Raw genomic sequence first — 27,402 nt, forward strand, 5'->3', positions numbered from 1 at the left:
ATACAGAGTTTCATGAGTGTAGGGGGCTAGCTGGCCAGTAAGAATGTCCAAATTGCACCGTGGAGCCAATCTCGGTAGGATATCCCTGCCACCATTACAGAGGAGAGCAGCCACAGCCACCACGACTGGTACCACATGCTCCATATTGCACGATGGCCCTAAACTTCAGCCACTGATGCCTCTGGAGAATGGATGTAGCTGCAGCTTCTGCATACACCATTACCAGAAGAATCGAAGTTTTACCCATGTCTTCATGAGTGAGTTTCTGATTCCAGTATCAGATAGTTAGGCTTCTCAGAAAGAGCTCAGACATATGCCATATTTATTTCTGCGTGTATGTGTGTGTGTATGTGTGTGTGTGTGTGCACACAGGTGTGCACTATAGCAGGTGTCTAGGAAAGCAAGTGTCTGGTAGTTTCAGCTTCTACAGTGGGATATGGACTCCCTACTTCAGAAGGAAGAGATGCCCCAAACAAGGGAAAAGGTTTCTATGCTAAAACAAATAAAAAATGTCCACTGCCTAAGTCACTGACATTTGGAAGATAATGGAAACAACTGGGAGAAAACACGCTGCATTGAAGGTCATATTGGTGTTGGTTAGATTCTGTGTTACTCTCGGTCCTCCAAAAAGCAAATGCCATAATGGCAAGAAATTGGTGGAGGAAAATTCCTGTGAGGGAAAATAGGGAGTGAGAGAAAGCTGAGAGAGTCTTCAGACAGTGATGGAGGTCCGACCCCAGTGTAGGAAAGAGGGAAGAAAAGAAGTTTCAGGCAAGACTGATTGGAAATGGGAGTCGTCAAGCCAAAGCTGTCCATCAAAGGAGGCCCACATCTCCCAGGAATGAGCCTGACTGAGCTTCCCTGCCATGTTTTGTCATTGGCTGGGAGCAGCCTGTAGGAGGAAGGGCAATGGTACCAATGTGGTGCTGGATTTCAGAGCCCAGCAGCCGGAGCCATCCATCAGTTATGCTTCCTGTGTTAGCAGATCTGAGAGGTGCATTTTCATGGCCACTACAGGTTTCATCACACGTATGTGTTGCATTTCCAATTAAAGATAAATCACTTATGTTAAATGATTTTTTAATATATATACCCTAACAACAAAATATGCCCTAACAACAAAAAGCTGAACAATGGTGAGATTGCTTGGCCCAAATATGGATCTGTAGTGTTAACTCCCTCTTTCATTTCTGGTACTGTTAAATTGTGGATCATTCAATCTTTGGATCACTTACATTATGCTTAATTTTTCAGATTTAGCCTCTTATCTTCTCTCCTAACGTGTCTGAACGTATGAGGGCTATCACTGCGTCATTGATGTAGGGAAGAAAAAAAGTCCTCCGTTCTACAGACACTTGTTGGCCACAGCTTCAGTGTATATGGATTGCACTGCTCCACTGATTGGGCCACTGATCCCTCTAGCCTTTTAGGCTTGAATTTAGGTGCCCATTGCCAGAATCCATGCCCTGGCCATTTGCCCTTGGTCATGAAATCTCTGCTCAGGTAAACCCCTTCATCCTCACCCCCTTTACGGTCTCAACACCCTGTTTGTTCCTGCAGTGGCCAGAGGAGAACCTGAATACCCTCGTACAACATGAGTAGGCCATGGGGAGAAGTAGCTGTGCCTCAAGCTCAGCTCTTTAGCCCTATGGGGGATCAAGAGTGGCTACCTCAAAATGTGTCTCTTTGGCTTGATAATGACGATGATGATGATGATGATGATTTTTGGTGAGGACAATTGGCCCTGAGCTAACATTCATTGCCAATCCTCCTCTTTTTGCTTGAGGAAGATTGTCGCTAACATCTGTGCCAATCTCCTATTTTTTTCATGTGAGATGCTGCCTCAGCATGACTTGATGAGTGGTCTGTGGGTCTGAACCCGGGATCCAAACCTGTGAACCCCAGGCCACTAAAGTGGAGTGTGCGAACTTAACCGCTATGCCACTAGGCTGGCTCTGACTAGATCAATTTTTGTTTTTTGGAGTTTTTTTTGTGAGGAAGATTGGCCCTGGGCTAACCCCTGTTGCCAATCCTCCTCTTTTTGCTTGAGGAAGATTGTCACAGGGTTAACAACTGTGCCAATCTTCCTCCATTCTATGTGGGATGCCATTCTATGTGTGGCTTGATGAGTGGGGCCAGGTCTGTGTCTGGGATCCGAATCAGTGACCCCAGGCCACTGAAGCAGGGCATGCAAACTTAACCACTATGCCACTGGGCCAGCCCCTGGCTTGATTATTTTTAAGTACAAAATAACTCTGAAAGAAAATTTGACCTTCCCTCTAACTGCCTGAAAGAATTCAGGATAGAAGGCCTGTCCTGGGGGACAGGCCATCACCATAGATAACTCTGGGTATAGGTAGACTGGGAGGGTCCTTGCTAAGCCCATTTTTATCCAAGTTTTGGTCTCTTGGGTCCCATTGTCTACAGATGGCCCAGCAAACACCTGTTTACCAAACATTTGCTTTTCCATCTCCATATGAATTGCCTTCCTCCCATTTGAATTCCCAAACCACTACCCCCAACATCCTCCTTTGCCTTTTGCTGAAGGTGGTATTTAAGGTGGTGGCTCTGGTCATTTTGGTGAGTTACTCAGTTTTCCTGGCTTTCTTCCAAGTATACATGTTATCAAATTCTGTTTGATTTTTTCCTGTTATTCTGTCTCATGTCAACTTAATTCTTTTTTCTTTTTTTAAAGATTTTATTTTTTTCTTTTTCTCCCCAAAGCCCCCTGGTACATAGTTGTAAATTTTTAGTTGTGGGTCCTTCTAGTTGTGGCAATGGGACGCCACCTCAGCATGGCTTGATGAGCAGTGCCATGTCCACACCTGGGATTCGAACTGGTGAAACCCTGGGCTGCCAAAGCACAGCGCGCGCATGAACTTAACCACTTGGCCATGGGGCTGGCCCCCAATTTAATTCTTAGACCAGCCAGAAGGACCTAGAGGGTAGAGGAATTGTATTCCTCCCCTACAGCCCCAAATAATCCTTTCCTTCTCCTAGCAGAAACTTTGAGACTCACTCAATCCAAGGGCAACTATAGATACAGTTTAATAGTTCTGTGACAGGACAACATGAAGGCTTAGAACAGGGAAATGGGGGAAAAACAGATTAGAGATTAAAGTGCAAATCTCTTTCTTTCATCTTGACATTCCTACAGCAGAGAAAACCTTACACAAATTAATAATAATAAATTATTCAAAAATAGGAGTAATGTAGGATCCAGATAAACAACCCTCAGGAATGCTGAATTTAGGAGATACCATTTGAACTAAATCTTAAAGATCAGGTCACAGTCGAGAGGAACCTTTAGTGTTTCATTTATTTATAACATAAATGGACAAATTCCATTCTCTAGAGCAAATATATTCTGTAAATTAAATGAGCGATATGGTGTTTTCTGCACTTTTTCATGGCATGTTGCATTTTGAAGAGAATAAACAAGGACCTTGTACCAAGTGGCCCAGAAAGACGTTGTGACGAACACTGGGTATCATAAGAAGTGTTTGGCTCTTTTGTCAGTTAGAATCCCAGATCCTGGATGGCATATCAACATCAGGGCAAACTGAGCAGTGGTCAGCAAGGGACTGTTTACAACGGCAGAGTTTAGGGAAACCTGGAACCTGGAAGAAGACAGTCATAAGGACAGGGCCACCTTGCTCAGAGCTGAGATCCTCACGTGGAGAGAGCTGGGGAACAAACACTGCCCTCACTCCCCTCTGCAGTTCTGCCAGGACCTTTTGTTGCCCAGACCCAACCAGCAAACAGGAAGCAAGGGAACCCATTGATAGACTCCATAGGGTCAATCTCCAGAGAACGGAGCAGGTGGAGAAGAGTGGACAGTTGATCTGGATCTGGAGAGGCAAGTGGAAGAAATCCATTACATTAATAAATAACACTTTTCCTCATCTGTCTGATCTCTTTGTTCTGTTTCTGAGATCACCTGACTTTAAATACTGTATTTTAGAACTCACCATTCCCTAAACTACAATATTTAGTGTAATATCTTTTTTCTTCCCAATGCTTTTAATTGTGATATGAACTTCTTTTTAAAGTCAAAGAAGGCTAAATCAATTTAAAAAATAATTGATGTTTTCACCAGTGGGGAGAGAATTCCAGGCAGAGGGAGGGCACGCGGAAAAGTGACACATAAAAGACATAAAAGAGGGGCCGGCATGGTGGCGAAGTGGTTAAGTTTGCATGTTCCACTCCTTGGTGGCCCCGGGTTCGCCGGTTCGGATCCCGGTGCCGACATGGCACCGCTTGGTATGCTATGCTGTGGTAGGCGTCCCACATATAAAAAAAGTAGAGGAAGATGGGCATGGATGTTAGCTCAGGGCCAGGCTTCCTCAGCAAAAAAAAAAAAAACCCAGGAGGACTGGCAGTAGTTAGCTCAGGGCTAATCTTCCTCAAAAAAAAAGAAAAAAGAAGAAAAGACATAAAAGAAGACAGGGAGTTTTCTGGAGTTATGGTAAGGTAGAAACCAGTAAGAAGCCTGGTGCGACTCCGAAGGTCTGTGTCTTCAATGCTAAAACGTTTTGGTTTTTCTTATAAGCATGGGGAAAACCAGTGGAGGCTTTTAAGCAGGAGAGTGAGAGTAGCAGCAGTGGCTTGAAGGGTAAGATGTAGAAAACTAGACAAAGGGATCCATAAATGTGTGTTGAATGAAGTTGAAGAAGCAGATGGATCTTTGCAAAATGACTGTGAGGGATGGGATCTCAAAGCTCATCTTGTCTACTGATGAAGAGTTTCAGATCACTCCAGGAAAGACTGAAAGAAGCAGAAAAGGAGCGGAGGCGGTGGCCTTCTGAATGCCAGTGCCTGTGGCAAACTCCGCCTGCCTTCCCCATCTATCACTCCCTTAACTGTTCCTTCCTGCAGTGAACATCTACAAGTTGCCGGTTAAACTGGTAAAAAGTATAGCTGCACTGCCAGAGAAGACGAAAAAGTTAGCTCGACGAGTAGAGGCGGCCACGGACGGGGAGAGCCGCTGCTAGATGCAGTTTGATGAAACAAAAGGCGGACGGTGAGAAGATTGACTCTGATGTTTGGAAGCAAAGGTGCCGTTGAACGGATTTAGGATTAACAGGGGTGTGGACAGGAAAAATCATCTAGCAGAGAAATATTTCTGGAAGCAGACAGATTCCCAAGGAGAAATTGCCCCCGAGTTGTGACACCACTGAATCTTGAACAAGAGATTGCCTGGTAAGCGGTGGGAGAACTCAGGAACCTTGCAACAGAAACAGGAGAGGACAGATCTGATTTTTTTTTTCTTTTAAAATGAGGATGGGAGTAAACTGAAGAGGACTGCTGAGATTGTCAGCACGAGGCGGCTCCATTTGCCCGAAGGATAAATTTTTTACGTTCCCCTTTAATAATCAGTTCCTCAAGCCCCTAACTCCATCATTGTTTCCTCTTTGGGAAACCTGGGGGGACCCAGGGTCCACACCACCTTGAGATCTGGGGGTTTAAGGCTGGATTTCTGTCCATTATAGGTAGAGGGGTAGAGCCTGGGCAATTGGGGGGGAAATTTTAGATGTGCCCCCAAAGAATAGCAGAACTTATTTTTCCTGAGGTGAGGGGGCGCCGTGGGTGGTCCAGGCAGGGCGGGAAAGGCGCGCGCATCCTCTCCCGGCCGGTCCTTGAGGAGCGGGGAAAGCCCCGTCCCCGGGGACGCGGGCGGGAGGGGCGGGGCCGGGAGCCCGCGGAGGGCGAGGCTGCGCGCTGCGCGACCACGTGACCCTGCGCCTCCGGGGGCCGCAGCGCATGCGCGCCGCTCTCTCGACGAGGCGGCCGTGGGGCTGGCGGCGGCTGCCGTGGTGGCTGTGGGGACGGCGGCGGTGGCAGTGCCATCTTCGGCTCGGTGGTGGCCCGTTCGGCGGCTCATGGCCGTGCGTGGCATCCGTCGACAGGTCAGCGGCGGGGCGGGCGCCTGGGAGTGGGCGGGGGGTGGTCGGCGGGCGGGCAGGGGCTGCGGTCCGGGCCGCGGCCTCCCTCCCTGGCCGGCCGCTCGAGGCCTGGCCCGGCCGCGGCGCCCAGCTGTCCTCCTGTCCCCGACCCACCTGTTGGGAGGAGCCGGGCGACGTTTCTTTTCTCAGACCCACGTTTCTCGGACGCGCGCCTGCGGCGGGGAGCGTGGGCCTCCCTCTACCTTGGCGGAGGAGCGGTCGGGGTGCGTGTGGAGCCCTCGCCGCCCCGAGAGCCGGGACGCGGGGTGGCCGGGACGCCGGCGAGCGCGCTCGGAGGGGCCGTCGGGTCCCAGGGGGTCGCGCGAACGCTCTTAAGAAAGCTTGCAGGCGCGTTCCCACGACATGAGCCGGCCTCTGGGGACCCCGAGTCGCAGCCCCCCGAAGACCAGCCCCAGGATCGGTAGAAGCGGAAAAGCCAGACCTTAAAGATCCCAGTAGGATCTTTTAAAGGAATCTGTTTAAGAATAATGCTTACCTTTTGTCGCCCAAGACTGACTGTGGTTTTATTCTCGCTCTAAAACCACAGCTTTAAGGAATAATACTTGAAGTTAATAAAGTAGGACTGCTCTTAGGATATGACTGATGATGCTGTGATAATACCGTAGGATTTTATGCCGACTCAAAGGTCACTTTTTAGTTTGGGCTGTTTGGCAGCTGATCCCATGTGTTCAGAAATGCTGTGAACTTTTCTACAGCTGGAAAGGTTGAAGCTGGAGAAGGCGAGTTTCACACGGGGAAGCGGGAAGCTCCTGTTGGCACTTCAGTGTCTTGGGCTCTCTGGGCGCTGAAGTGGGTTGAAAGAAACAGGCAGCTACAGTCAGGTGCACCCTCCTCCCCCCGTTCATAACCTCATTCTAGGGTTGCGAAAGTTGGAACTTTCCACTCCTCAGCCTCTGGTAGGGACAACGTGAACAAGGAGAGTTCTGCTGAAGACTGGTTCTTAGACTGTGCACCCTGGATAGTTAGGGGTTGACCAAAGATGGCTAGTTAGTCGCCGGCATGAGATATTTGAAGTGAAAATTGAGAAACAGAATTTTTTTTTTTTTTTTTAGTGTCAGACTATTTGGTAATATTTTTACTTGCTTACCTATAGTCGAATAAGAGACAGAATTTTATAAACCAAATGATGAAAAGTGTGTGTGTGTTTCAAGAGAAAGGACAGAACCTTCTGTATATGTTAGATAATTCTGCGTAAAATTTTTACGTTTTTTTTTTTTTAAATAGCCAAAGGAGGAAGAAAGTAGTAGTTCCAGCCAAATGGTGATTTTTTTTTTTTCCCCAAAGATCTGAAGATGATGCAGACATTTATGTAAATATATGTATATATGAAGTCCAGTTTCTGGAACATAATGTGTGTTTAATATGTGGGAACTTAAAAAAAGGTCAGTCTATGAACATTCTGCTTAGCCTCTGTGCGAAAACCAGTGGTTGTGATAGTGTCTTTTCTTAACAGCTTCAGTCTTCAAATTGGCTTATGTGTGGATGAGGTGCAGAGTGAGTTGTAGGTTTCAAAGCTAGTTAGTTGATTTGCAATGCTCAACTCCTGACTTTCAGTCCTTAGTGATGACCTCAGATTTTTATGCATTGCTCTGCTTATGAAAAGAATAATCAATGGTATGATTTGGAGTACCTCCTTAGGCATAAATCCCTATAGAGAGTTAAAAAAGAAGGTATTAGGGCCTGGCCCCGTGGCCGAGTGGTTAAGTTCGCGCGCTCAGCTGCAGGCGGCCCAGTGTTTCATTGGTTTGAATCCTGGGCGCGGACATGACACTGCTCATCAAACCACGCTGAGGCAGCGTCCCACAAGCCACAACTAGAAGGACCCACAAAGAAGAATATACAACTAGGTACTGGGGGGCTTTGGGGAGAAAAAAAGAAAAAAATAAAATCTTTAAAAAAGAAAAAAGAAGAAGGTATTAGATCAAACTTCCTATTTTTAATTATGGGTTATGTAAGTCATCCTTCAAAAGCTCTTTTAAATTTTTTTTTCTTGGTGACGAAGACTGGCCTTGTGCTAACATCTGTTGCCCATCTTCCTCTCTTTTTTTCCTTCCTCCCCAAAGCCTCAGTACATAGTCGTATGTCCTAGTTGTAGGTCGTTCTGGCTCCTCTCTGTGGAATGCTGCCACAGCATGGGTTGATGCACTAGTGGTGCTGGGTCCGTGCCCAGGATCCAAACTGGCAAACCCTGGGCCACGGAAGCAGAGTGCACCAACATGACCACTGGGCCATGGGGCTGCCCCAGTCTTTTAAATTTTAAGATGACATGCTGAATTGTTAGTCACATGTTTAATGTATGTCATAACTGAACTAGAAGTTAAATGTATCATATAGAACTGTATTTTTTCATATACTGTATATTCCTTTTATAATTTATCATGCCTCCTTTTATACTTGTGGACTTTATGCCTCTCATATATAATTTTGTAAGAAAGTGCAACGTAGTAAAAAGGCATCGATTGGTTTAGTGAGTTGAGCAAAGGAAGACAGTTTGTTAGTCTGAGAGAATAGTGCGGGCCAAGGCTGAGGGACGAAGAATGTAAAGGGCTCTGGAGATGGCATGAGGGGGAGGACTCTAGGATTAACACATGTGAAAAGTTGAGTTGGGACCAGGTGGATCACTCACTTTTTTGACAGATATTTATTGTGCTGTTATATACCAGGCACTGTTTTAGGTTCTAGGGACACAGCAGTGAACAAAACCAAGAAGGCCCCTATTCTTACTGAATCAATAGTGTAGCAATGTTTTTCAAATTTCTTGAAATAATAGGAGCCCATAATAGGATGTACGTGTGACATAGCACCCAGTAAACAATAGTTGAATTCTGTGTGTATTTCAACAACATGCCCTTAATGTGTGCGTGCACTCTGATATATTTTTTTCTCTTGTGTATTTTTCCATTTTAAAAAAATCAAGAAGCTGATTTGAAGCAAGCTGAAGTTTGAAAACATTGTTTAAGAAGGGAGATAATAATTACTTAAATTTTAACGTTAGCACTGTGATGAGTAGAAGAAGATGGTTAATCTTTTTTTTTTTATTTTTTATTTTTCCTTCTTCTCCCCAAAGCCCCCTGGTACATAGTTGTATATTTTTAGTTGTGGGTCCTTCTAGTTGTGGCGTGTGGGACACCAGCTCAGCATGGCTTGATGAGCAGTGCCATGTCTGCACCCAGGATCCGAACCAGTGAAGCCCTGGGCTGCTGAAGTGGAGCATTCAAACTTAACCACTCAGCTACCGGGCTCGCCCTGATAGTTAATCTTTGTAGCAAGGTATTTGTGATGACTTTGCGGATGAGGCTTAGAGAGGTTAACTAACTTGCTCAGAGTTCCCTAATGAGTAACTGGGCCAATCTTTCATTTGGTTCTGCCAGGCTTTAAAGCTCAAAGCACAAGCACTTTGTTATACCACTCCCCTTTGGTTATGAAAGTACTGTACTAGGTTTCAGTCTGGGGTGACTTGGGACTCTGATGCTCTTTATTTATTATTCAATAAATTGAGTGTGTACTAGGCCTCCAGGTGTACTGTGTCGCTGTGTATTGGTAGATGTGGTCTTTACCCTCAAGAAACTTGTAATCTAGTGAGGAAGATAGACATTGAACAAGTATCACAAATGTGATGTGAGAGAAAAAGACAGAAGGAGGTGGAAGCATCGTTGAGGGAACCTAACTAATCTGGGGTGTATGGGAATACTTTTCAGGAAGTGATGTTTACACTTTGCCCAGAAGAATGAGTAGGCTTTGGTAAGGTTGAAGACTATCAGTGGGATTCTTAGGGTGGGGAACAGGGATGAGAGAGGATTCCAGGTAGAAACTACATACTCTAAGGCCCTGAAGCTGAAAGGAACTGAGTTGAAAAAAAACAAAACAAAACATCTCAACAGAAATAGAATTTCTGGGCTGTAGAAGTTAGAGAATAGGTCAGAATTTTGGCATTAGGATGGGTGTGAATCCTGGTTCTGTTCCTTACTATGTGTGTAACCTTGCACAAATTATTTAATCTTAATAAATTTTGTTTTCCCCATCCGTAAAAATGAGAAAGTGGCATTTACCAAAATACTTGTTCAATAAATAGCATCTCTTACTATTATCAGTAATATCTAGTAATTGAAGTCATAGCAGTACATGATGACATGCTTTCATTCATTCATACTTTCAGAATTACTGTGTGTTTTCTGTGTGCCAGGCAACTCAGTATACAAAAGTCGAATTGCATGTGTGTGTATAATTGCATCAGAATGTCATGAAACAATATTCCTTTACTATGCAAAGCACTCTGATAAAAATTTTTTCTGTTCTATTTTTTATTTGCATAAAGGAGAAGAAGCTGGTCTGAAGCAGTCTGCAGTTTGAAAAATACTGATCTGGTGGAGAGATGATAATTACTTAAACTATAGCAATAGTGTGAATAAAAAAGGTCTGGTTAATTTTTTTTTTTGAGGAAGATTAGCCCTGAGCTAACTGCTGCCAGTCCTCCTCTTTTTGCTGAGGAAGCCTGGCCCTGAGCTGACATCCATGCCCATCTTCCTCTACTTTATATGTGGGACGCCTACCACAGCATGGTGTGCCAAGCGGTGCCATGTCCACACCCGGGATCCGAACCTGTGAACCCTGGGCTGCTGAAGCAGAACATGCGCATGTAACTGCTGCGCCACCAGGCTGGCCCCTGGTTAATTCTTAATGTTACAGCATAAGTTACTATGGTAGAATATAATAAATTCTATGGATAAAGGGAAAAAAAGTAGAAAAGCTAAAGGCGATCACATATGCTGGGGGTGCAAGTAACAGTTTTATATAGGATGGCCAGGTAGGTGTTATTGAGAAGATGACATTTCGGCAAATGAGGAGGTGAGGAAGGTAGCCATATGGGTATCTGGGAGGTGGTCACTGGGTTGAGGGAACAGCCAGTGCAAAGGCTGTAAGGCTGGAGAGTGGTCTGTTTGAGAGACAGCAAGATGTCATTGTGGCTGGAGCTGAGTGAGAGGGTAAGAGTAGTAGATGAAGTCAAAGAGGTAAATGGTGGGAGGGGGCAGTGGGCCATTGGAAGGACATTGACTTTTACTTTCTGAGATGGAGCAGTGGAATTACGTGGTTTTAGAAAGAATACTATCTGCTGTGTTGAGAGGAGACTGGGGACAGGGAAGTGGGGGTGGGGTGGAGCAAGGGAAGAAGCAGGAGGCCTATAGAGGATTACAGAAGACCATAATAGCTGTAGATGAGAGATGAGTGGCTTGAATGAGGATGGTAAGAAGTGCGATTCTGAATATATTTGAAAGATTCCGTAGCAAATTGCTTGGGTGTGAGAGAAGGAAAAGAGTCAAGAATGACTCTAAGATTTTTGAGCTAAACTACTGGAAGGAGGAGGGTGCTTCTATCAGGGGAGATGCAGAAGGCTGTGGATAGAGCAGGTTTTAGAAGAGAGATCAGGAGTTCACTTAGGGATGTCTTGTAATTTGAAGTGATTACTTAATCTGTAGATGATGTTAAGTAACTGTTGGATATATGAATCTGGAGTTTGGAAAAGAGGTCTGGGCTGGAGATGGAAATTTCGGAGTCAGTATATAATTAGCATGTAAAACCATGTGAGATTGGGAATTAATGGAGATAGAGAAGGGAAGATGACCAAGGACTGAGTCATGGGGCATTATTAACGTTAAAGACCAAGTAGAAAAGGAGTATCTCATGTGTCTCAGGAGACTGTCACTCGGGAAGAGTGATAGTGAGGTAGGAGTAACACCAGGAGATAGTGTCACCTGGAAGCCAAGTGAAGAAAGTATATTAGAGAGGAGGACATTTCAGCCCAAGGAGAGGGTTGCTTGGGAAAAGGAGAGATCTGAGGACAAAATCTTGGGTGCTAATAATTTTTATTGGATTGTGAGAAGAAGAAAGATCCATCAGTATGGTAAGGGAGCACTCCAAGGTAGGAGGACAATTAGGTGACTAGAATATGTCAGAAAAGGCAGGAAAAGAGAGCCTTTCAAGTAGGAAGTCATCATTACTGTTGGATGCTGTGAAGAGTAGATCAGAAAGACGAATTAGAAAGTGTCCAGTTGGATTTATAAACAAGGAGATTGTGACCTTGGTGAATTTCGGAGCAGTAATGAGTAAGAATCCGAAGTGAATACAGAAGTAGAGATAAGAACCTTAGGCAACTTCATTGGCATCCCATTGTCTTTAGAACAAAATACACATCCTTAACCTAGCTCATGATTATCCTTTGTGTTTTGTTTGTTTGTTTGTTTTTTGCTGAGGAAGATTTGCCCTGAGCTAACAGCCACTGCCAATCTTCCTCTTTTTATGTGTGAGCTGCTGCCACAGCATGGCCACTGGTAAAGGAGTGGTGTAGTTCCATGCCTGGGAACAGATCCTGGGCTACTGAAGCAGAGCACACCGAACTTAAGCACTAGGCCCCTGGGTCTGGCCCCTTTTGGTCGTTTTTCAGTTAGGCTAAATTGTAGTATGGATGTTATAAATTGTTATATAAAAGATGAGCGATATTGACGTGTTTGAATGCTAATGAAAGTAACCTAATACACTGAGAGAAACTGGTAAGGAGGGGAGTGTGGAGATAAGAAGCAACATTCTTGTGAAGATGAATGGGAGAAGTGATCCAAGTCATGAGTTCTGGGTTTGACCTTTGACAGGAGCAGAGATACTTCATCCATTCTGACGGAGGGGAGGAGGAGGGCAAATAATGATTGTCTATTTCACCTGCTACAGGAGTGCTGTAATAGAGAGAGAAAGCAAAATGGAGGAGGATTAGAAATGAGGCGAGGGCATTGGGAGATTGATATCATAAAAGATTACTTCTTGAAGATACAGAGAATATCAGGAAGGAAACGGAGGATTAATAGAGACCTGCTAGGATGCAGACTGAATGACCATTGGTTGTGGCAACTAGGTGATTGTGAGAAATTAGTATTTTCATTGAAGGATGTTGGCTGGACTCTAGTGTACCAACAAAGTTATTTTCTTAGGAAAAATGCTGTACTGAATACCCTTGTTCATGATTAATTCTTTCAAATGTCCTTTAAAAAGAATTATTTCTAACTGTAGAATTGTCACTTATTTTTATATATTTCTCTTTAATCCAGCAACTTTGTTAATCTAATACTTCTCATAGTTTGCCTGTAGATTCATCATTATTTCTCTAAGATAGAATTCTAGAGGGGTTGTCAGCAGGTCAAAGCTGTGCTTAATTTTAAGATTTGTGCTACATGCTGGTATATTAAATTTTGAGAGTATAGTATAACCCCAAGGAAATAGCTTTTTAAGATTGTTTTTTCCTTTTTCTGCCAAAGCCCCCTGGTACATAGTTGTGTATTTTTAGTTGTGAGTCCTTCTAGTTGTACTGTGTCAGACGCTGCCTCAGTGTGGCCTGATGAGCAGTGCCATGTCCATGCCCAGGATTCAAACCTGCGAAACCTTGGGCCTCCGAAGCCGAGTGTGTGAACTTAACCACTCGGCCATGGAGCTGGCCCCCGGAAATAGCTTTTTAAAAACGGGCATTTATGTGAGGAGGTTTACTATGATATATGTGTAAAGCCAAATCTTAGAAAGAACTCAAGCCAAACTGAGGGATACATAAGTAAATCCAGCCATACTGCCCTTCCTGCTGATCTGTTGTTCTGTGAACAAGCCAAACAACACTTATCTCAGGACTTGCTGGATCTGCTGCCTGGAATTTTCTTCCTCCAGATTTCTGCATGACTGGCCTTCTTCCTACCTCATCCCCTGTTTTGTTCTGGTCTTAGCGCTTGGTACTACGTAAATATTGTAAACTTACTTTCAAAAAAAGCTATATCCTCTACTACAATGTCACCTCCTCGTGAGCCGGGCTTTTCGTTTGTTCATGGCTGAATTTCCAGTGCTTGGAACAGTCGTGTCTGACACACGCAAGCTGCTCGCTAAATAGCTATTGAATGAGTGTTATTACACAAGAAAATGATATTGGTTAGAGATTTTTAAAAATATTAAATGGAAAGGATTCAGCATAGAGTAATTTGGATACCTAATTACAGTAAAATAAATTTAAAAAATAATAATAAGATAAGGTAAAAAAGAAATAAATAGTATAAACCCAAAAGGACAAAGAACAGAAGAAGTGGTATCAACAGATGAGAATTAACAGTGTTTTGAAAGAAGGCAGATGGATTGGTTTTAACTGATTAACGTAGGTTTTCCTTCTGCTTCAGCTTTGCATTTGCAGAGAGGGAAGTTAATAAGAAGCAAGATGGATCTTCCCACAAAACCCCGGAAAGGCTAAGAGATTTCAGGTACCTTGTGCCTCTGAAGATGAGAGTGCTGAGGAGACCTAAAAATAAGGGGATTGGTTGAAAGTCTGGAGTAGTTTAGACCCTAGCTCTTCCTTTACCATCTAGTATAGCCAGCGAAAAACTGGATACTATTTGAATAAGATGGAACCAGAGAAGTTTTGGCACAGCTGATGGGAGTGGGGCTGAGGTGAAGGGTCTTGAAATGAAAGCTTGCATATTGAATAGCGAGATCATCAGCCCTGTTTGTCTTCTTTGCTCCCAGAATGCTTGTTGCCTTGCTTAGAGTTTTTTTCTTTTTTGGTGAGGAAGATTATCCCTGATCCATGTCCATCTTCCTCTATTTTATATGTGGGATGCCTGCCACAGCAGGGCTTGATAAGTGTGTGTAGGTCTGTGCCTGGGATCCAAATCTGTGAACCCTGGGCCGCCAGAGCGGAGCACGCAAACTTAACCATTATGTCACTGGGCTGGCCCCTTGCTTAAAGTTTTTTAAGTTGAAACATTCTTCTTTGGGAAAACTTAACCCAAGGGAAACGATGTAAAGCACTGACATTTAGTGGGTTCTCCTCAACAGAATGTACTCCTGCACTGAGGCCCACCAGTTGCCAAGCCTTAACTACTTTCTCGTTTGTTTGTAATGCCTAACACTTCTTGAACATGAGTTTGAAGATCACTGTATTTGAGAGATCAAAACAGTCAAAAGATACTCAGAAGAGACAGATATGCTGAGAACAGAAGAAAATTTAAAGTAAATAATAGAGAGATAACAGGAGATATTGTACCAGTGAAATAGGAATAGCAGACTATAAAATGGATTAGTCAGAGAATAGACAATGGAAACTAAAAATTTGATGCATAATTTAAAAATCCAGTAAAAAGGCTATCTCAGAATAGAACGAGTCAAAGGGATGGGAAAAAATAAAAGCTGAGGACCACTCCAGGAGGTCCAACGCATGAATAGCATGAGTTCCACAAAAGAGAGAAGAGGGAAAGCCAAGGGGAGAGAATTATCCAATAAATAATAAATAGAAAACATAAGAATCAAATGACAAAAATGTCTAGAATAAAATAAGTCTTCTGAATGAATGCCTTGCAGAATGAATGGAGAAGACTCACCTGAAAGCATATCATTATGGAATTTCAGAACACCTGGGATAAAGAGATTAAACAAAAGCTGTGGAGGAAAAACAGGGTCACGCACAGAGGATGAGGAATAAAAATGGCATCACGTTTTCTCAACAGCAACACCAGATGCTAGGAAACAATGAATAGCTTCCTTCAAAACTCTAAGAAAAAAATTACTTTCATTCTAGAAATTTGTAATACTCAATCTGTCATTCAATTATGAGGATTTTAGAATTGGAAGGTTTTAATTTTTTCACCCCACATACCCTTTTTCAGAAAGTTAGAGAGATGATTCTCTTAAAGAGGGAGTAAATCAGGGCTGGCCCCGTGGCCAAGTGGTTAAGTTCGCACACTCCGCTGCAGGCAGCCCAGTGTTTTGTTGGTTCGAATCCTGGGCGCGGACATGGCACTGCTCGTCGGGCCACGCTGGGGCAGCGTCCCACATGCCACAACTAGAAGGACCCACCATGAAGAATATACAGCTATGTACTGGGGGGCCTTGGGGAGAAAAAGGAAAAAATAAAATCTTTAAAAGAGGGAGTAAATCAAGAAAGAAAAAGATTTTGGCTGTTATAAATGAGATTCAACCCAGGAGTTAAGCGAAATTCCTTGGATCAAAATGAACACACAAACCTGGACAAGACAAACCAGTCTGAATTGCTGCAGAAGGTTAGATGGTTTCAGAAAGGGTGTCTCCAAAAGGGAATGTGGAATTGGTAGGTATGAGTGCCAGTTGTTTTTGAAGGACTTTTATAAGAGCTCTTCAAGGGTGTGGGGTCGATTTTCAAAGATAACCAAGCAAATGAAAAGGAGGAAAGATTCAAAGAAGTAGAAGCAAGGAAATGTAATTGTAGTATACCAGATAACTTGAAAAAATATTTGCATAGCCATACTAATGTAAACCTGAATATGATTTAACCCCAAACTGAGAGAACCACGTTGGGAGCATGTGAAAGGAAAGTTGTGTAAGTACCTTTGGTATAAGAGCTAAATCCTAGTCTTCTCTAATAGAAAGACAGCAAAAAGTGTCTCAACTTGAAAAATCAAGAAATAAGGTATATCTCCAGATAAACTCTGTGTTGACTAACAGTTTTGAAGTCAAAGTCAACAGCTTTTTCCTCCTCTTAAAACTTCTGCAGAAAAATTTTAAGTGCATTCTGGAGTTCACTTTTATTTTCCTTAGATATTTTAAAGTATAACATCTTAAGTTAATCTTGGATAACACTTTCTAAGGAATTCATTGTTTGCAGCGATACTTTGATTTATGTGAGTTTATAGTTTTTAAGACCTTCACATGCTTTAATCTCATCTTGTGTTCTCAACTGTTACCTTCTTAACAGCTATATGAAGCAGGTGATGCAAGTATTATTAGTCCCATTTAGAAGTGAGAAAAGTAAGGCTGACCTAAGATCACATTCTATTCAGGGAGAGAAGTAGGACTCACTTTTCCCCGCCTCCTTGTTCTTTCTGATATTTACCATACTATACTTTATCTTCTTTTTTAAAAAAATATATTTTATTAATTTTTTTTTCCTTTTTCTCCCCAAAGCCTCCTGGTACATAGTTGTGTACTTTTAGTTGTGAGTCCTAGTTGTGGCATGTGGGATGCCGCCTTGCCGTGGCTTGATGAGTGATGCCATGTCCATACCCAGGATTGGAACAGGCGAAACCCTGTGCTGCCACAGTGGAGCACATGAACTTAACCACTCTGCCACGGGGCCGGCCCCTACTTTATCTTCTTATGATGAAAGAAAGATGTGGAAATTCTAATTCCTAGTCTTTTGTACTTTGTTTCCTAATTTACTTATAATTTAGCTGTCTTTTTTTTTATTGTGGTAAAAACCATAGAACGTAAAATTTACTTTCTGAACCATTTTTAAGTGTATAGTTCAGTAGTGTTAAGTACAGTCACATGGTTATGAAACACATCTCCAGAACTTTTTCATCTTGCAAATCTGAAACTATACCCATTAAACAACAGCTCACCTTCCCCCGCCCCGCTCCGGTCCCTGGTAACCACCAGTTTACTTTCTGTTTTATGACTTTGACTACTTTATGATACACATGTAAGTAGAGTCATACAGTATTTGCCTTTTTGTGACTGGCTTATTTCACTTAGCATAATGTTCTCAAGGTTCCTCCATGTAGCATATGACAGGATTTCCATCATTTTAAAGGCTGAATAATATTTTGTTGTATGTGTATACCACATTTCGTTTATTCATCTGTGGGTGGATATGTGGGTTGCTTCCTCCTCTTGGCTGTTGTGGGTAGTGCCACTATGAACATGGGTGTGCAAATAGCTCCTTGAGAGCTTGCTTTCAGTTATTTTGGATATATACTCAGAAGTGGGATTGCTGGATCATATGGTAGTTCTATTTTTAATATTATGAGGAACCTCCATACTGTTTTCTATAGTTGTATCATTTTACAATCCCACTAACAGTGCACAAGGGTTCCACTTTCTCCTTATCCTCCCCAGAACTTATTTTCTATTTTTTTGATAGTAACCTTCCTGATGGGTGTGAGGTACCATCTCATTGTGATTTTGATATGCATTTCTCTGATTGATATGCATTTCTTCTGATGCTTGCTGAGCATCTTTTCATATGCTTGTTAGCCATTTGTATATCTTCTTTGGAGAAATGTCTATTTAAGTCTTTTGCCCTTTTTCAAATTGTTATTGAGTTGTAGGAGTTCTTTATATATTCTGGATATTAACCCCTAATCATAGATATATGATTTGCAGATATTTCCTCCTATTCTATAGGTTGCCTTGTCACTCTGTTGATTGTGTCCATTGCTGCACAAAAGTTTTAAAGTTTGATGTAGCTCCATTTGTCTTTTTTGCTTTTTGTTGCCTGTGCTTTTGGTGTCATATCCAAGAAATCATTGCCAAGTCCAGTATCATGAAGCTTTTCCCCTATGTTTTCTTATAGGAGTTTTATAGTTTTAGGTTGTACATTTAGATTTTTAATCCATTTTGAGTTAATTTTTGTGTATGGGGTAAGATAAGGATCCAGCTTGATTCTTTGCCTGTGAACATCCAGTTTTCTCAGCACCATTTGTAAAAGAGTCTGTCCTTTCCCTGTTGAGTGATCTTGGCACTCTTGCTGAAGATCATATTTAACCATATACGTGAAAGTTAATTGCTAGGCTCTGTTTTATTCCACTGGTCTGTTTGTCTTTATGCCAATACCACACTGTTATCTTCTTCCTTTTGATAGTTATTTTTTTTACCCCTTTGTCGTTTTATGTTGCTAGTTGGAAGTTACTCGTGGTTAAGAATAAACTGGTGTGAGTAATTGCCATGTTAATGAAGAATATATTGGAATAAGTTACTAAAAAGTAACTTTGGTGTATTCTTCTTTTGGCCCTGTGATTTTTGAAGTAATCAGAAAAATGATCTCCCTAAGGGTAAGGCTGATGTTCTTAATTCCTTTTACAACTCTGTAATTGCAGGGTGTGGAGTAATTGATAGTCTCTGAAGATGCAGGGGTGTGGTAAATTTGCTGATTCCAGAAGAAACCCTTGTGTCCCACTAAAGTATGCAATTAGAACAGGGCAGGTAGTAAATGACTCAGAATGTGTCAGCCAACAGTCTTTTTTGTTTTTTTGACAGTGTGCTTTGAAATAAAAAGACACAAACCAAGGACGAATTTGCATATGGAAAATTAATCTTCAAATGTGTCTTTTCTTTAAAGGAGAGGGAAAAAGCGAAATAAATTGAGAAGCTTCTTTGCCTTTTCCTAGGACCACAAATGATTTACACCTGGAAAAGTTTATGATATTCATCAGTCATTCACGTAGAAGGGAACTTATTTTTTCTGGTAGTTTAATACTTTGGATTCTCCTTTATTATGTACCAACTAGATTTGCTGCTTATATTATTTCTTCTCAAATCCCTCTGTAGATTTTCTTCTGTCGTTTTTTCTCACATCCCTCTGGCTCTACCCTGCTTACTCTGCTTCTTACCCTTCCGCTTCCCTGATACAAACCCTCTCCATTCTAGGCAGTCTGTCTCTTCCTTGTCTTTGAACCCAGCCTAATTTCCACCATCTTGTCTGCTGTCCAGAAGGGTTATTCTTCTGTCAAGTCAAATGGGCTGTTCCTTATTCTGGAATAATTTATCATTCTTATCCTATTATTCCAAAATGTATAGTTTTTGAAAGGCCAAGTTCTATATTTTATGCAGCTTTCCTACATTGCTGTAATTTTCAGGTGATTTCTCTAATCTTTGACTAAATCTCTAGATTTACCTGGTTATGGATAATTCTAGTGGCGTTTAGCCCCAAAAGGTCTCTTGATTTTAAATGACTTAAAATGATTTTTATTAAATGATTTAAACATTTTAAAATTTATCCTTTGTTGGGGAAAAATTTGTTTCATACTACATTTTGAAATAATGGACATGTTTTAAAATCTAGACTTCGTGTTTACATGACAATTTAAAAGACACCCTCTATACACACACACAAATCTAAAACTAGTAAGAAGGCAAACTCACAAAAATGTTTTACAAGGTATATCATAAAGATCTGATTTCTTGGGGCTGGCTCTGTAGCCGAGTGGTTAAGTTTGCACGCTCTGCTTCGGTGGCCCAGGGTTTCGCTGGTTCGGATCCTGGGTGCGGCCATGGTACCACTCCTCAGGCCATGCTGAGGTGGCATCCCACATGCCACAACTAGAAGGACCTGCACCTAAAATATACAACCATGTACGGGGGGGGATTTGGAGAGAAAAAGCAATAAAAAAAAAAAATCTGATTTTTTTAGTTTTCAAAGAGTTTGTACAAACTAGTAAGAATAAAAATTAGTAATGTAATAGAAAATATGGACAAAGAATATGAAAAAGCATTTAAGGGAAAGGAAGAAATAGAAATTCAACCTCCTCATAGTTAAAGAAATACAAATCAAAATGGGGTACTACTCTTTTGTTTTTGTTAATCAAATGAGCAAAAATTAATTACGTATTTTATGATACATGGTGCTGACAGGGGGAGGGGGGGAATGGACATTCTCATGCACTATTAGTGGGTTAATTAGTTAGTAATGCATTTGTCTGCAAGTAATACTAAACCTGACTATTGATAGTAAAACAGGGATTTATTTTCTCACACAGTATGAAGCTGGCATTTTGTTATTAGCAGCTTGATGATGTCAGGACTGGCATTTCTTAATTTTCCTAGCCAATTCCCTAGTGACTGCTTCATGGACGTAAGTTGTTTCAGATAAGTTCACATTCAAGGCAAGAAGAAAATGGTAGAGTGTACATTACTATTATTTGGTTTTTTTGGAGGAAGCTTGGCCCTGAGCTAATATCTGTTGCCAGTCCTCTTTTTGCTTGAGGAAGATTGTCATTGAGCTAATGTCTGTGTCAGTCTTCCTCTATTTTTTGTGGGAGTACCACCACAGCGTAGCTTGATGAGTAGTGCTAGGTCTGCACCCAGGATCCAAACTGGTGAACCCTGAGCCGCTGAAGTGGAGTGTGTGAACCTAACCACTCTGCCACCAGGCCGGCCCCTGTACATTACTGGTGAATGTCATTTTTTATCAGAAAAGCAAAATCTTTCCCAGAACTCTGCAGCGAATGTCCTTTTCAGTGTCATGATCTCTTACATGGGGTTAGGTGTATTGCCGTGCCGAATAAAATTAGTGTTTCATTAGGAAGGTGGTGAAGAGGGGATTTTGAATAGGTAACTAAAAGTGTCTTGCCAAATGGCTAGTGCAACTTTTCTAGAGCTAAATTGTCAATATCTTCCCAAATTTAATATATATGTATTCTTTGATCCAACAATTCTGTTAAGAATTTACCCATGAATAAGTTTCTGTTCCTCTGAATTATTTAGAGAACTTGGTAGAAGTACAACTTTCTGGGCCCAAGTCTGGACCTCAGAGTCATTGGAGTTGGGGCCAAGGAGTCTGTTTGTTGTAAATAAGTTACTAGGTGAACCTATAAATAAGTTATTACATTTTGTGTGGAGCTAGTTTTGAGAATTTCTGTATAGACCATAGTGAAACCCAGATTTTTAAAGTAGGCCTGAAATTGAAAAAAAATAACTAGCCAACCATTAGCATGCTGTAGCTGACTTTTCTTAAAAAAAGAAAATGGGGGCTGGCCCCATGGCATAGTGGTTAAGTTTGGTGTGCTCTGTTTCGGTGGCCCACATTCGTGGGTTCAGATCCCAGGCGCAGACCTACACCACTTGTCAGCCATGCTGAGGCAGTGACCCACATAAAAAATGGAGGAAGATTGGCACAGATGTTAGCTCAGGGTGAATCTTCCTCAACAAACAAACAACAAAAACAAAATAAAAAACCAGCCTCCCTTTTATCTTCACTTCAGTTAAATGATTGCAGATAAACCAAAAGAATGCATCATCCCAGTTATGTAGGGAGAATGACTGTTAATACCAACCAATTTTTATTGTATTTTATTTGGTGTAAATCCTTACAGATTTGTGTGCTGTATGTATATGCTGCATGTATATGAGTATATATATATGTGTGTATATATATATATATAATGGACATCTTTCTGTATCAACACAGATACAGGTATTTCTTTTTTAATTATCATTCCATTATATAAATGTGCTAATTACTAAGGAAGTCCTCTTCTTAATACTCCCCTCTCTTTTCACTGTAATACAGTGTTGCAGTGAATGCTCTTAAACAAATAAATGTTTTTATCTGATTATTTCCATAACATGAAATATGCACAATTACCATTTGGTATATTTTGCCTGATTGTCCTCCAGAAAGATATGTTTTTACTTGTTGCCATTTGATATCTTAATGTTTTAATTAACATCTTTTTTTATATATATATATTTTTTCTGCTTTATCTCCCCAAACCCCCGCTGTACACAGTTGTATATCTTAGTTGAAGGTCCTTCTAGTTGTGGGATATGGGACGCCGCCTCAACGTGGCCTGATGAGCGGTGCCATGTCCGCGCCCAGGATCCGAACCCTGGGCCGCCACAGCGGAGCACGCGAACTTAACCACTCGGCCACGGAGCCGGCCCCTAATTAACATCTTTTTAGTAAAGATATGATTCTTTCATGTTTGTTGGTCACTTGCATTTCTTTCTTTGATTACTGTCTTCAAAGTCTTAATCATCTTTTTAATTACATTGTACTGTATTAAGTAGATGTGCATTCTGAGTGTATGTTAAGAGTTGATCAATTTTATGGTCTATTTAGTTTTCAGTATAATACTTCACTTAAAAAAAAGACGTGCCCTTTAATGATGCACTTTCCATTTAAACTGTTAGTGGAAGAGATGAAGCCAACTATGAAAATATCCTGTGGTACTACTTTGTAGGATAAAAGAATAATCCCTTATTTTATGGCCTTAACAGTGAGATGACTTAATTGGAAAGATTTTATGCAGTTACTGTCCAGATGGTAAAACTTTCATAAATAAGTTTTTAATAACATTTACTTTAAAACTAGCTCTTTAATTTTTTAAAACCTTAATTTGTATCTTTTATACTAAGCCTAGCTCCTGGGCTTTAAAATTTATTATGGATATATACATACATATCGATAGTATAGCCTTCCCTTTTCTAAAACTGTTTTCTGAGCTAAGTCATCAGCTTCCCTCTGAAACATTTATGTCTAAGACCAGAAATTGTTTTGTTTGTTTTACCTTTAGCTCCCAGAACAGTACTAAAGATACTGCTGTTTTCCAGGATTGTTAGTAAGGTAGTGTTCAGACACTGAATTTTATGTTCTTTACTAGCCGGGGGCATTGAATTCTAGATATGGTCTTTCCTCTGGGAGCAGGCAGAATACTCACTTGTTTTATGGATGAAGGAAGTAAATCCATAATTACTTAGTTTTTACTCAAATACCCAACAGTAAAATGGCAGATTTTTAGAAAATTTGTAAGTTAGAGAATTTCATTTATAATATAGAAACTAATTAACCTGCTAATTATGACTTACAGGAGAGATCAAGAATCAAATTAATGCATTCCTTTAATAGCTAACTAGGACTTTTAAAAGGTGGTGCTAGTGTTGTCAAATAAACATTTGGAAGATGTTTCTCTTTATTTGTGTTTCCACAGATCATTAACTGAAGACAGAATCAACAGCTATGCAAAGTTCTCCCATGGATGAGTACAGAAGTTCGCGTAATGGCAGCACAGGCAGCAGTTCAGAGGTAGTGGTAGAACAGGCTGCTGATTTCGGTCCTGAGATTATGAATGTTACGGAAATGGAACAGTCACCTGATGGATCTCCTAATGTGAACGCAACCACAGAAGAAAATGAAATAGCAAATGCTGTGGACCTTCCAGTGACAGAAACGGAAGCAAATTTCCCTCCAGAATATGAAAAATTTTGGAAAACTGTAGAAAATAATCCTCAGGATTTTACAGGCTGGGTATATTTGCTTCAGTATGTAGAACAGGAGGTTAGTAACTATTTAAATGGGGTTAGTGGGGACAGATTAATTGAGTAATATGAGTCTAGGCTTTATTGTTTTGTAGTTAAAGTTGCGTCTTTTTTATAATTTTTATATTGAGTTGAATAACAGATATATACATTTTTCAGCTTAAAAAATAACGTTTATAGCATTTATACAGTAATAGTAGAGTCAAAGTCTTGTGTTTGTAATAATTGGTTTGTGTAAAATTACTGAAATAGAAAGTTACTTTGCTATTTGCCGGAATTAGTTCTTTCTGTTTCAAAGGATAAGATTGCATTTGCAGAAAAAAGGCCTAGTGCACGTGTGGTTTTTTTAAGCTTTTCATTTATTTGATTTAATACATTTGAAAGGAATAATAAATATTTTTGTGACAAAAACTTTCAAGATGTTAAAACACCGTGTTTTATTTTCATCAGAATCACTTGATGGCTGCCAGGAAAGCATTTGACAAATTTTTCATACACTATCCGTATTGCTATGGTTACTGGAAAAAGTATGCAGACCTTGAAAAGCGACATGACAACATTAAACAATCAGATGAGGTGCGTACATCACTGAATAAAGTTATCTCTGTTAGGTACTGTAAGCCAAATAATAGCAAAATGAAGAGTTTTTTTGGCTGGCAGTACCTACGATTTATGGTCAAACAATTTTACAGGGTATTTTATTTGCATTTGTCACTCTTGTGGCATTTGTAGCTAATATTTTCTCTCTTTGTTGGCAGGTGCGTTAAACCTCTACAGTTTGTCAAGCTTTGCAGTGCAAGCCTCTGTATTACACTGCAGCTTAACAAGTAGGGCAGGGCTTTTCTCTCACTTACATTTATTTCTCATTTTCCAAACAATATAGTTGGTTTGCTAGTCACATTTGCTACGTCTTATTGCATTTTTGGTCAGACGCTGTCATTGATGCTCTAATGGGTCTGTGCCCTATGGTCTGTAACCCAAAGCCTGCCCACACAACCCGGTCAGAATGCAGGGACTGCTGCGCTTTGAAGATCAAGACTCTGCACGTGGGGATCAGAACATTGCCATGTTCTATCCAACCTCCACCCAAATGGTAATGGTAGATTATTTAAACAAAATTCCAGTAATTAGTATTTCTAAGGTTCACCGGATAACACAGTGTTGCCTCTCTGTTAAGAAATAATTAAATATTTGAAGTACAGTTTGTTGTTTTCTTCTTAGGTGTATCGGCGGGGGCTTCAGGCAATACCTCTTAGTGTTGACCTTTGGATACATTATATAAACTTCTTAAAAGAAACGTTGGACCCTGGTGATCCTGAGACAAACAGTACAATAAGAGGGTATGTGAAACATTGATATTAACCTGATTATAAAGATATCAATAAGTCAGGTAGTCTGATGTTAATAATAGAACTTCATGCATGCTAAACTGGAGGGTTAGCTTTTATATATTTCTTTTTCACTATGTAGAAAAATGATACATGTAATAAACTTATGCATGGTGATAAAAAATGCAGATAATAAAATCTTCCTCCATTCTACATCCTCTTCCCTTATGTCCCCAGTCCCACTCCCCTCATGGTTAATAGCTTGGTGTGTGTTCTTTCAGATACACATCTGTACGATTGTGTGTGTATATTATACATATTTTCCTTCGATTTTTCATTTTTTTATTTAGCAGTGTTTTGGAGTCTCTCCCTACCATATTTATTTAACCATTGCAGAAGTATTTTATAGTATCAGGGTGCTGTGTTTTATTTGACCAAATCCTTATTTATAGGAAATAATCACTGCTGCAGTGAGCATCTCTGTACAAGTTGGTATTCATGTAGAGCATGCTAGAATCGGAACTTCTGTCAAAGTGCATAGGGCGTACACAGATAAGTTTTATCCTTCAAAAGTGGTATCAACTTTAAACTCCCACAAACAGTGTACTAGAGAAGCCCCTGCCACATTCCTTTTTTACTTCCAGCGGTATCTCATTATTTTAGTTTGCGTCTCTCTGGATTGCTCATCCTGGTTTACCATCTTTCCATGTGCTTATATAAGCCATTTTTACATTGCCTGTTCATATCATTGGCTCATTCTTCTTTATTGCCTTTTTCTTAATGATTATAGGAGTTTTTTTAAATGTATCTTTGGTTTTTATTTTTATCAAAGTAAGTGCAGATAGTGTAAAAAGTCAGTGTTAAATTGCTTGTAACAAAAAGCAGTGTCCACCCCCACCCCCACCCCCACGGCAAATTTTTAGCTGTTTCTTCTGGTATTTTCCAGCATGTTTCTAATAGTAGCTCTCTGCTGCTGTGTTCCTCTCTCTATTAGCTGAAGACGTGTTTCTCTTGCGGTAGATGAGAATTCCAGTTCACTTGCACCTTGTCTCCCCATTCCTTGCCTTTCCAGTATGGCTACAGGACAGCTTTCATAGCCTTTTGTTTGTCCTGGAGTTAGTACCCCTTTCCTCTTCTCCTCCCTTTTTCCCATTTGCCTAGTTTTCTTTGAACATCTAAAATTTTACACGCCTTCCAACAGCTGCTTTCACTCTTGTATTTTCCACAATGTACAAATGCTATGTAAGTCATTTTTGAAGCTTAAAAAATGTATATAGCTAATGTTATTCTCCTTAATCTGAAAATTGTAGAAGAGAATTATAGTCTTGAAATCTGTGAATTCCATCTTTTCCCCTTCTTGAAATATACCTCCTGGAACCCTGTCTGCCATAATGTGGATGGGTTGCTCTATTTTTTTCCTGCTGTACAGCAGTTGTTTTGGGATTTCCTCATCTCCATGATTCTAGGAGATGTCTTTACCTCTTTCCTGGTTTTCAAGTTCTGTTTGTTAGAGTTTATTAGATCCTACTCTTTCTTGGTTCATGCCTACCTTTTAGAGGAATGCATCCTATGATTCCTGATAAGGGATGCTTGGGATGAAAAAACTGTTACTACTTGTATGTCTGGAACACCCAATGGATGGTCTGGTGGGGTATAGAATTTTGAGTTCAAGATAATTTTTCCTTATGGTTTTGAAGGCATCTCTTTGTTCTCTTACAGCTTCTAGTGTTTACGCTTCTTCTGGATTCTCTTTATATGACTTGTTTTTTCCTCATGGAAGCTTATAAAATGTTCTCTTTATCTTTGTTGTAAATGTAATTTTATAATGACATGCTTTGGTGTGAGTTTTCTTTTTCTAATTCATTTTGTCTACTTAGTGGGCCTTTTCAATTTGGGATGCTCATGTCCTTCTATTCTTAGAAATATTATTCCTGTGTATATTCTTATTTTGGTAATTTCTTTCCCTTGATTTTGTCTATTATTTGTAATAGTTGAATATTGGACCTCCTGTTTTAATCATTTAATTTTCTTATCTCCTCCCTCTTTTTCATTTCTTAGACTTTATTCAACTTTTTGAGGTGTTTCCTGGACCCTTGTATTGAATTTTTAGTATCTGCCGTCAGATTTTTATTTTTATTTATTTATTTATTTATTTTTTGAGGAAGATTAGCCCTGAGCTAACAGCTGCCTCCAATCCTCCTCTTTTTGCTGAGTAAGACTGGCCCTGAGCTAACATCCATGCCCATCTTCCGCTACTTTGTATGTGGCACGCCTACCACAGCATGGCTTGCCAAGCGATGCCATGTCCC

General features: G+C 40.8%; 1 protein-coding gene across 6 annotated transcripts in view; it reads left to right on the forward strand.

Annotated features, from left to right (window-relative positions):
- The first annotated feature begins 5,731 nt into the window (after positions 1-5,731).
- The window catches only part of PRPF39 (pre-mRNA processing factor 39), a 37,179-nt gene continuing 15,508 nt past the window's right edge, over positions 5,732-27,402 (forward strand). The window contains exons 1-6 of one of the 6 annotated variants that reach the window (XM_023624593.2): positions 5,734-5,909; positions 23,438-23,784; positions 24,216-24,341; positions 24,524-24,592; positions 24,696-24,858; positions 24,987-25,105. In XM_023624593.2, the coding sequence (XP_023480361.1) occupies positions 24,772-24,858; positions 24,987-25,105 (206 nt within the window). In that variant the 5' untranslated portion in view covers positions 5,734-5,909; positions 23,438-23,784; positions 24,216-24,341; positions 24,524-24,592; positions 24,696-24,771. Of the gene's footprint in view, positions 5,910-23,437; positions 23,785-24,215; positions 24,859-24,986; positions 25,106-27,402 lie in introns of those variants that run through there. The other 5 variants (XM_005603455.4, XM_070274948.1, XM_023624570.2 and 2 more) reach the window with 5 other exon arrangements.

This window comes from Equus caballus, chromosome 1 (genome assembly GCF_041296265.1).
Source record: "Equus caballus isolate H_3958 breed thoroughbred chromosome 1, TB-T2T, whole genome shotgun sequence".
In the NCBI taxonomy this organism is placed as follows: Eukaryota; Metazoa; Chordata; class Mammalia; order Perissodactyla; family Equidae; genus Equus; species Equus caballus.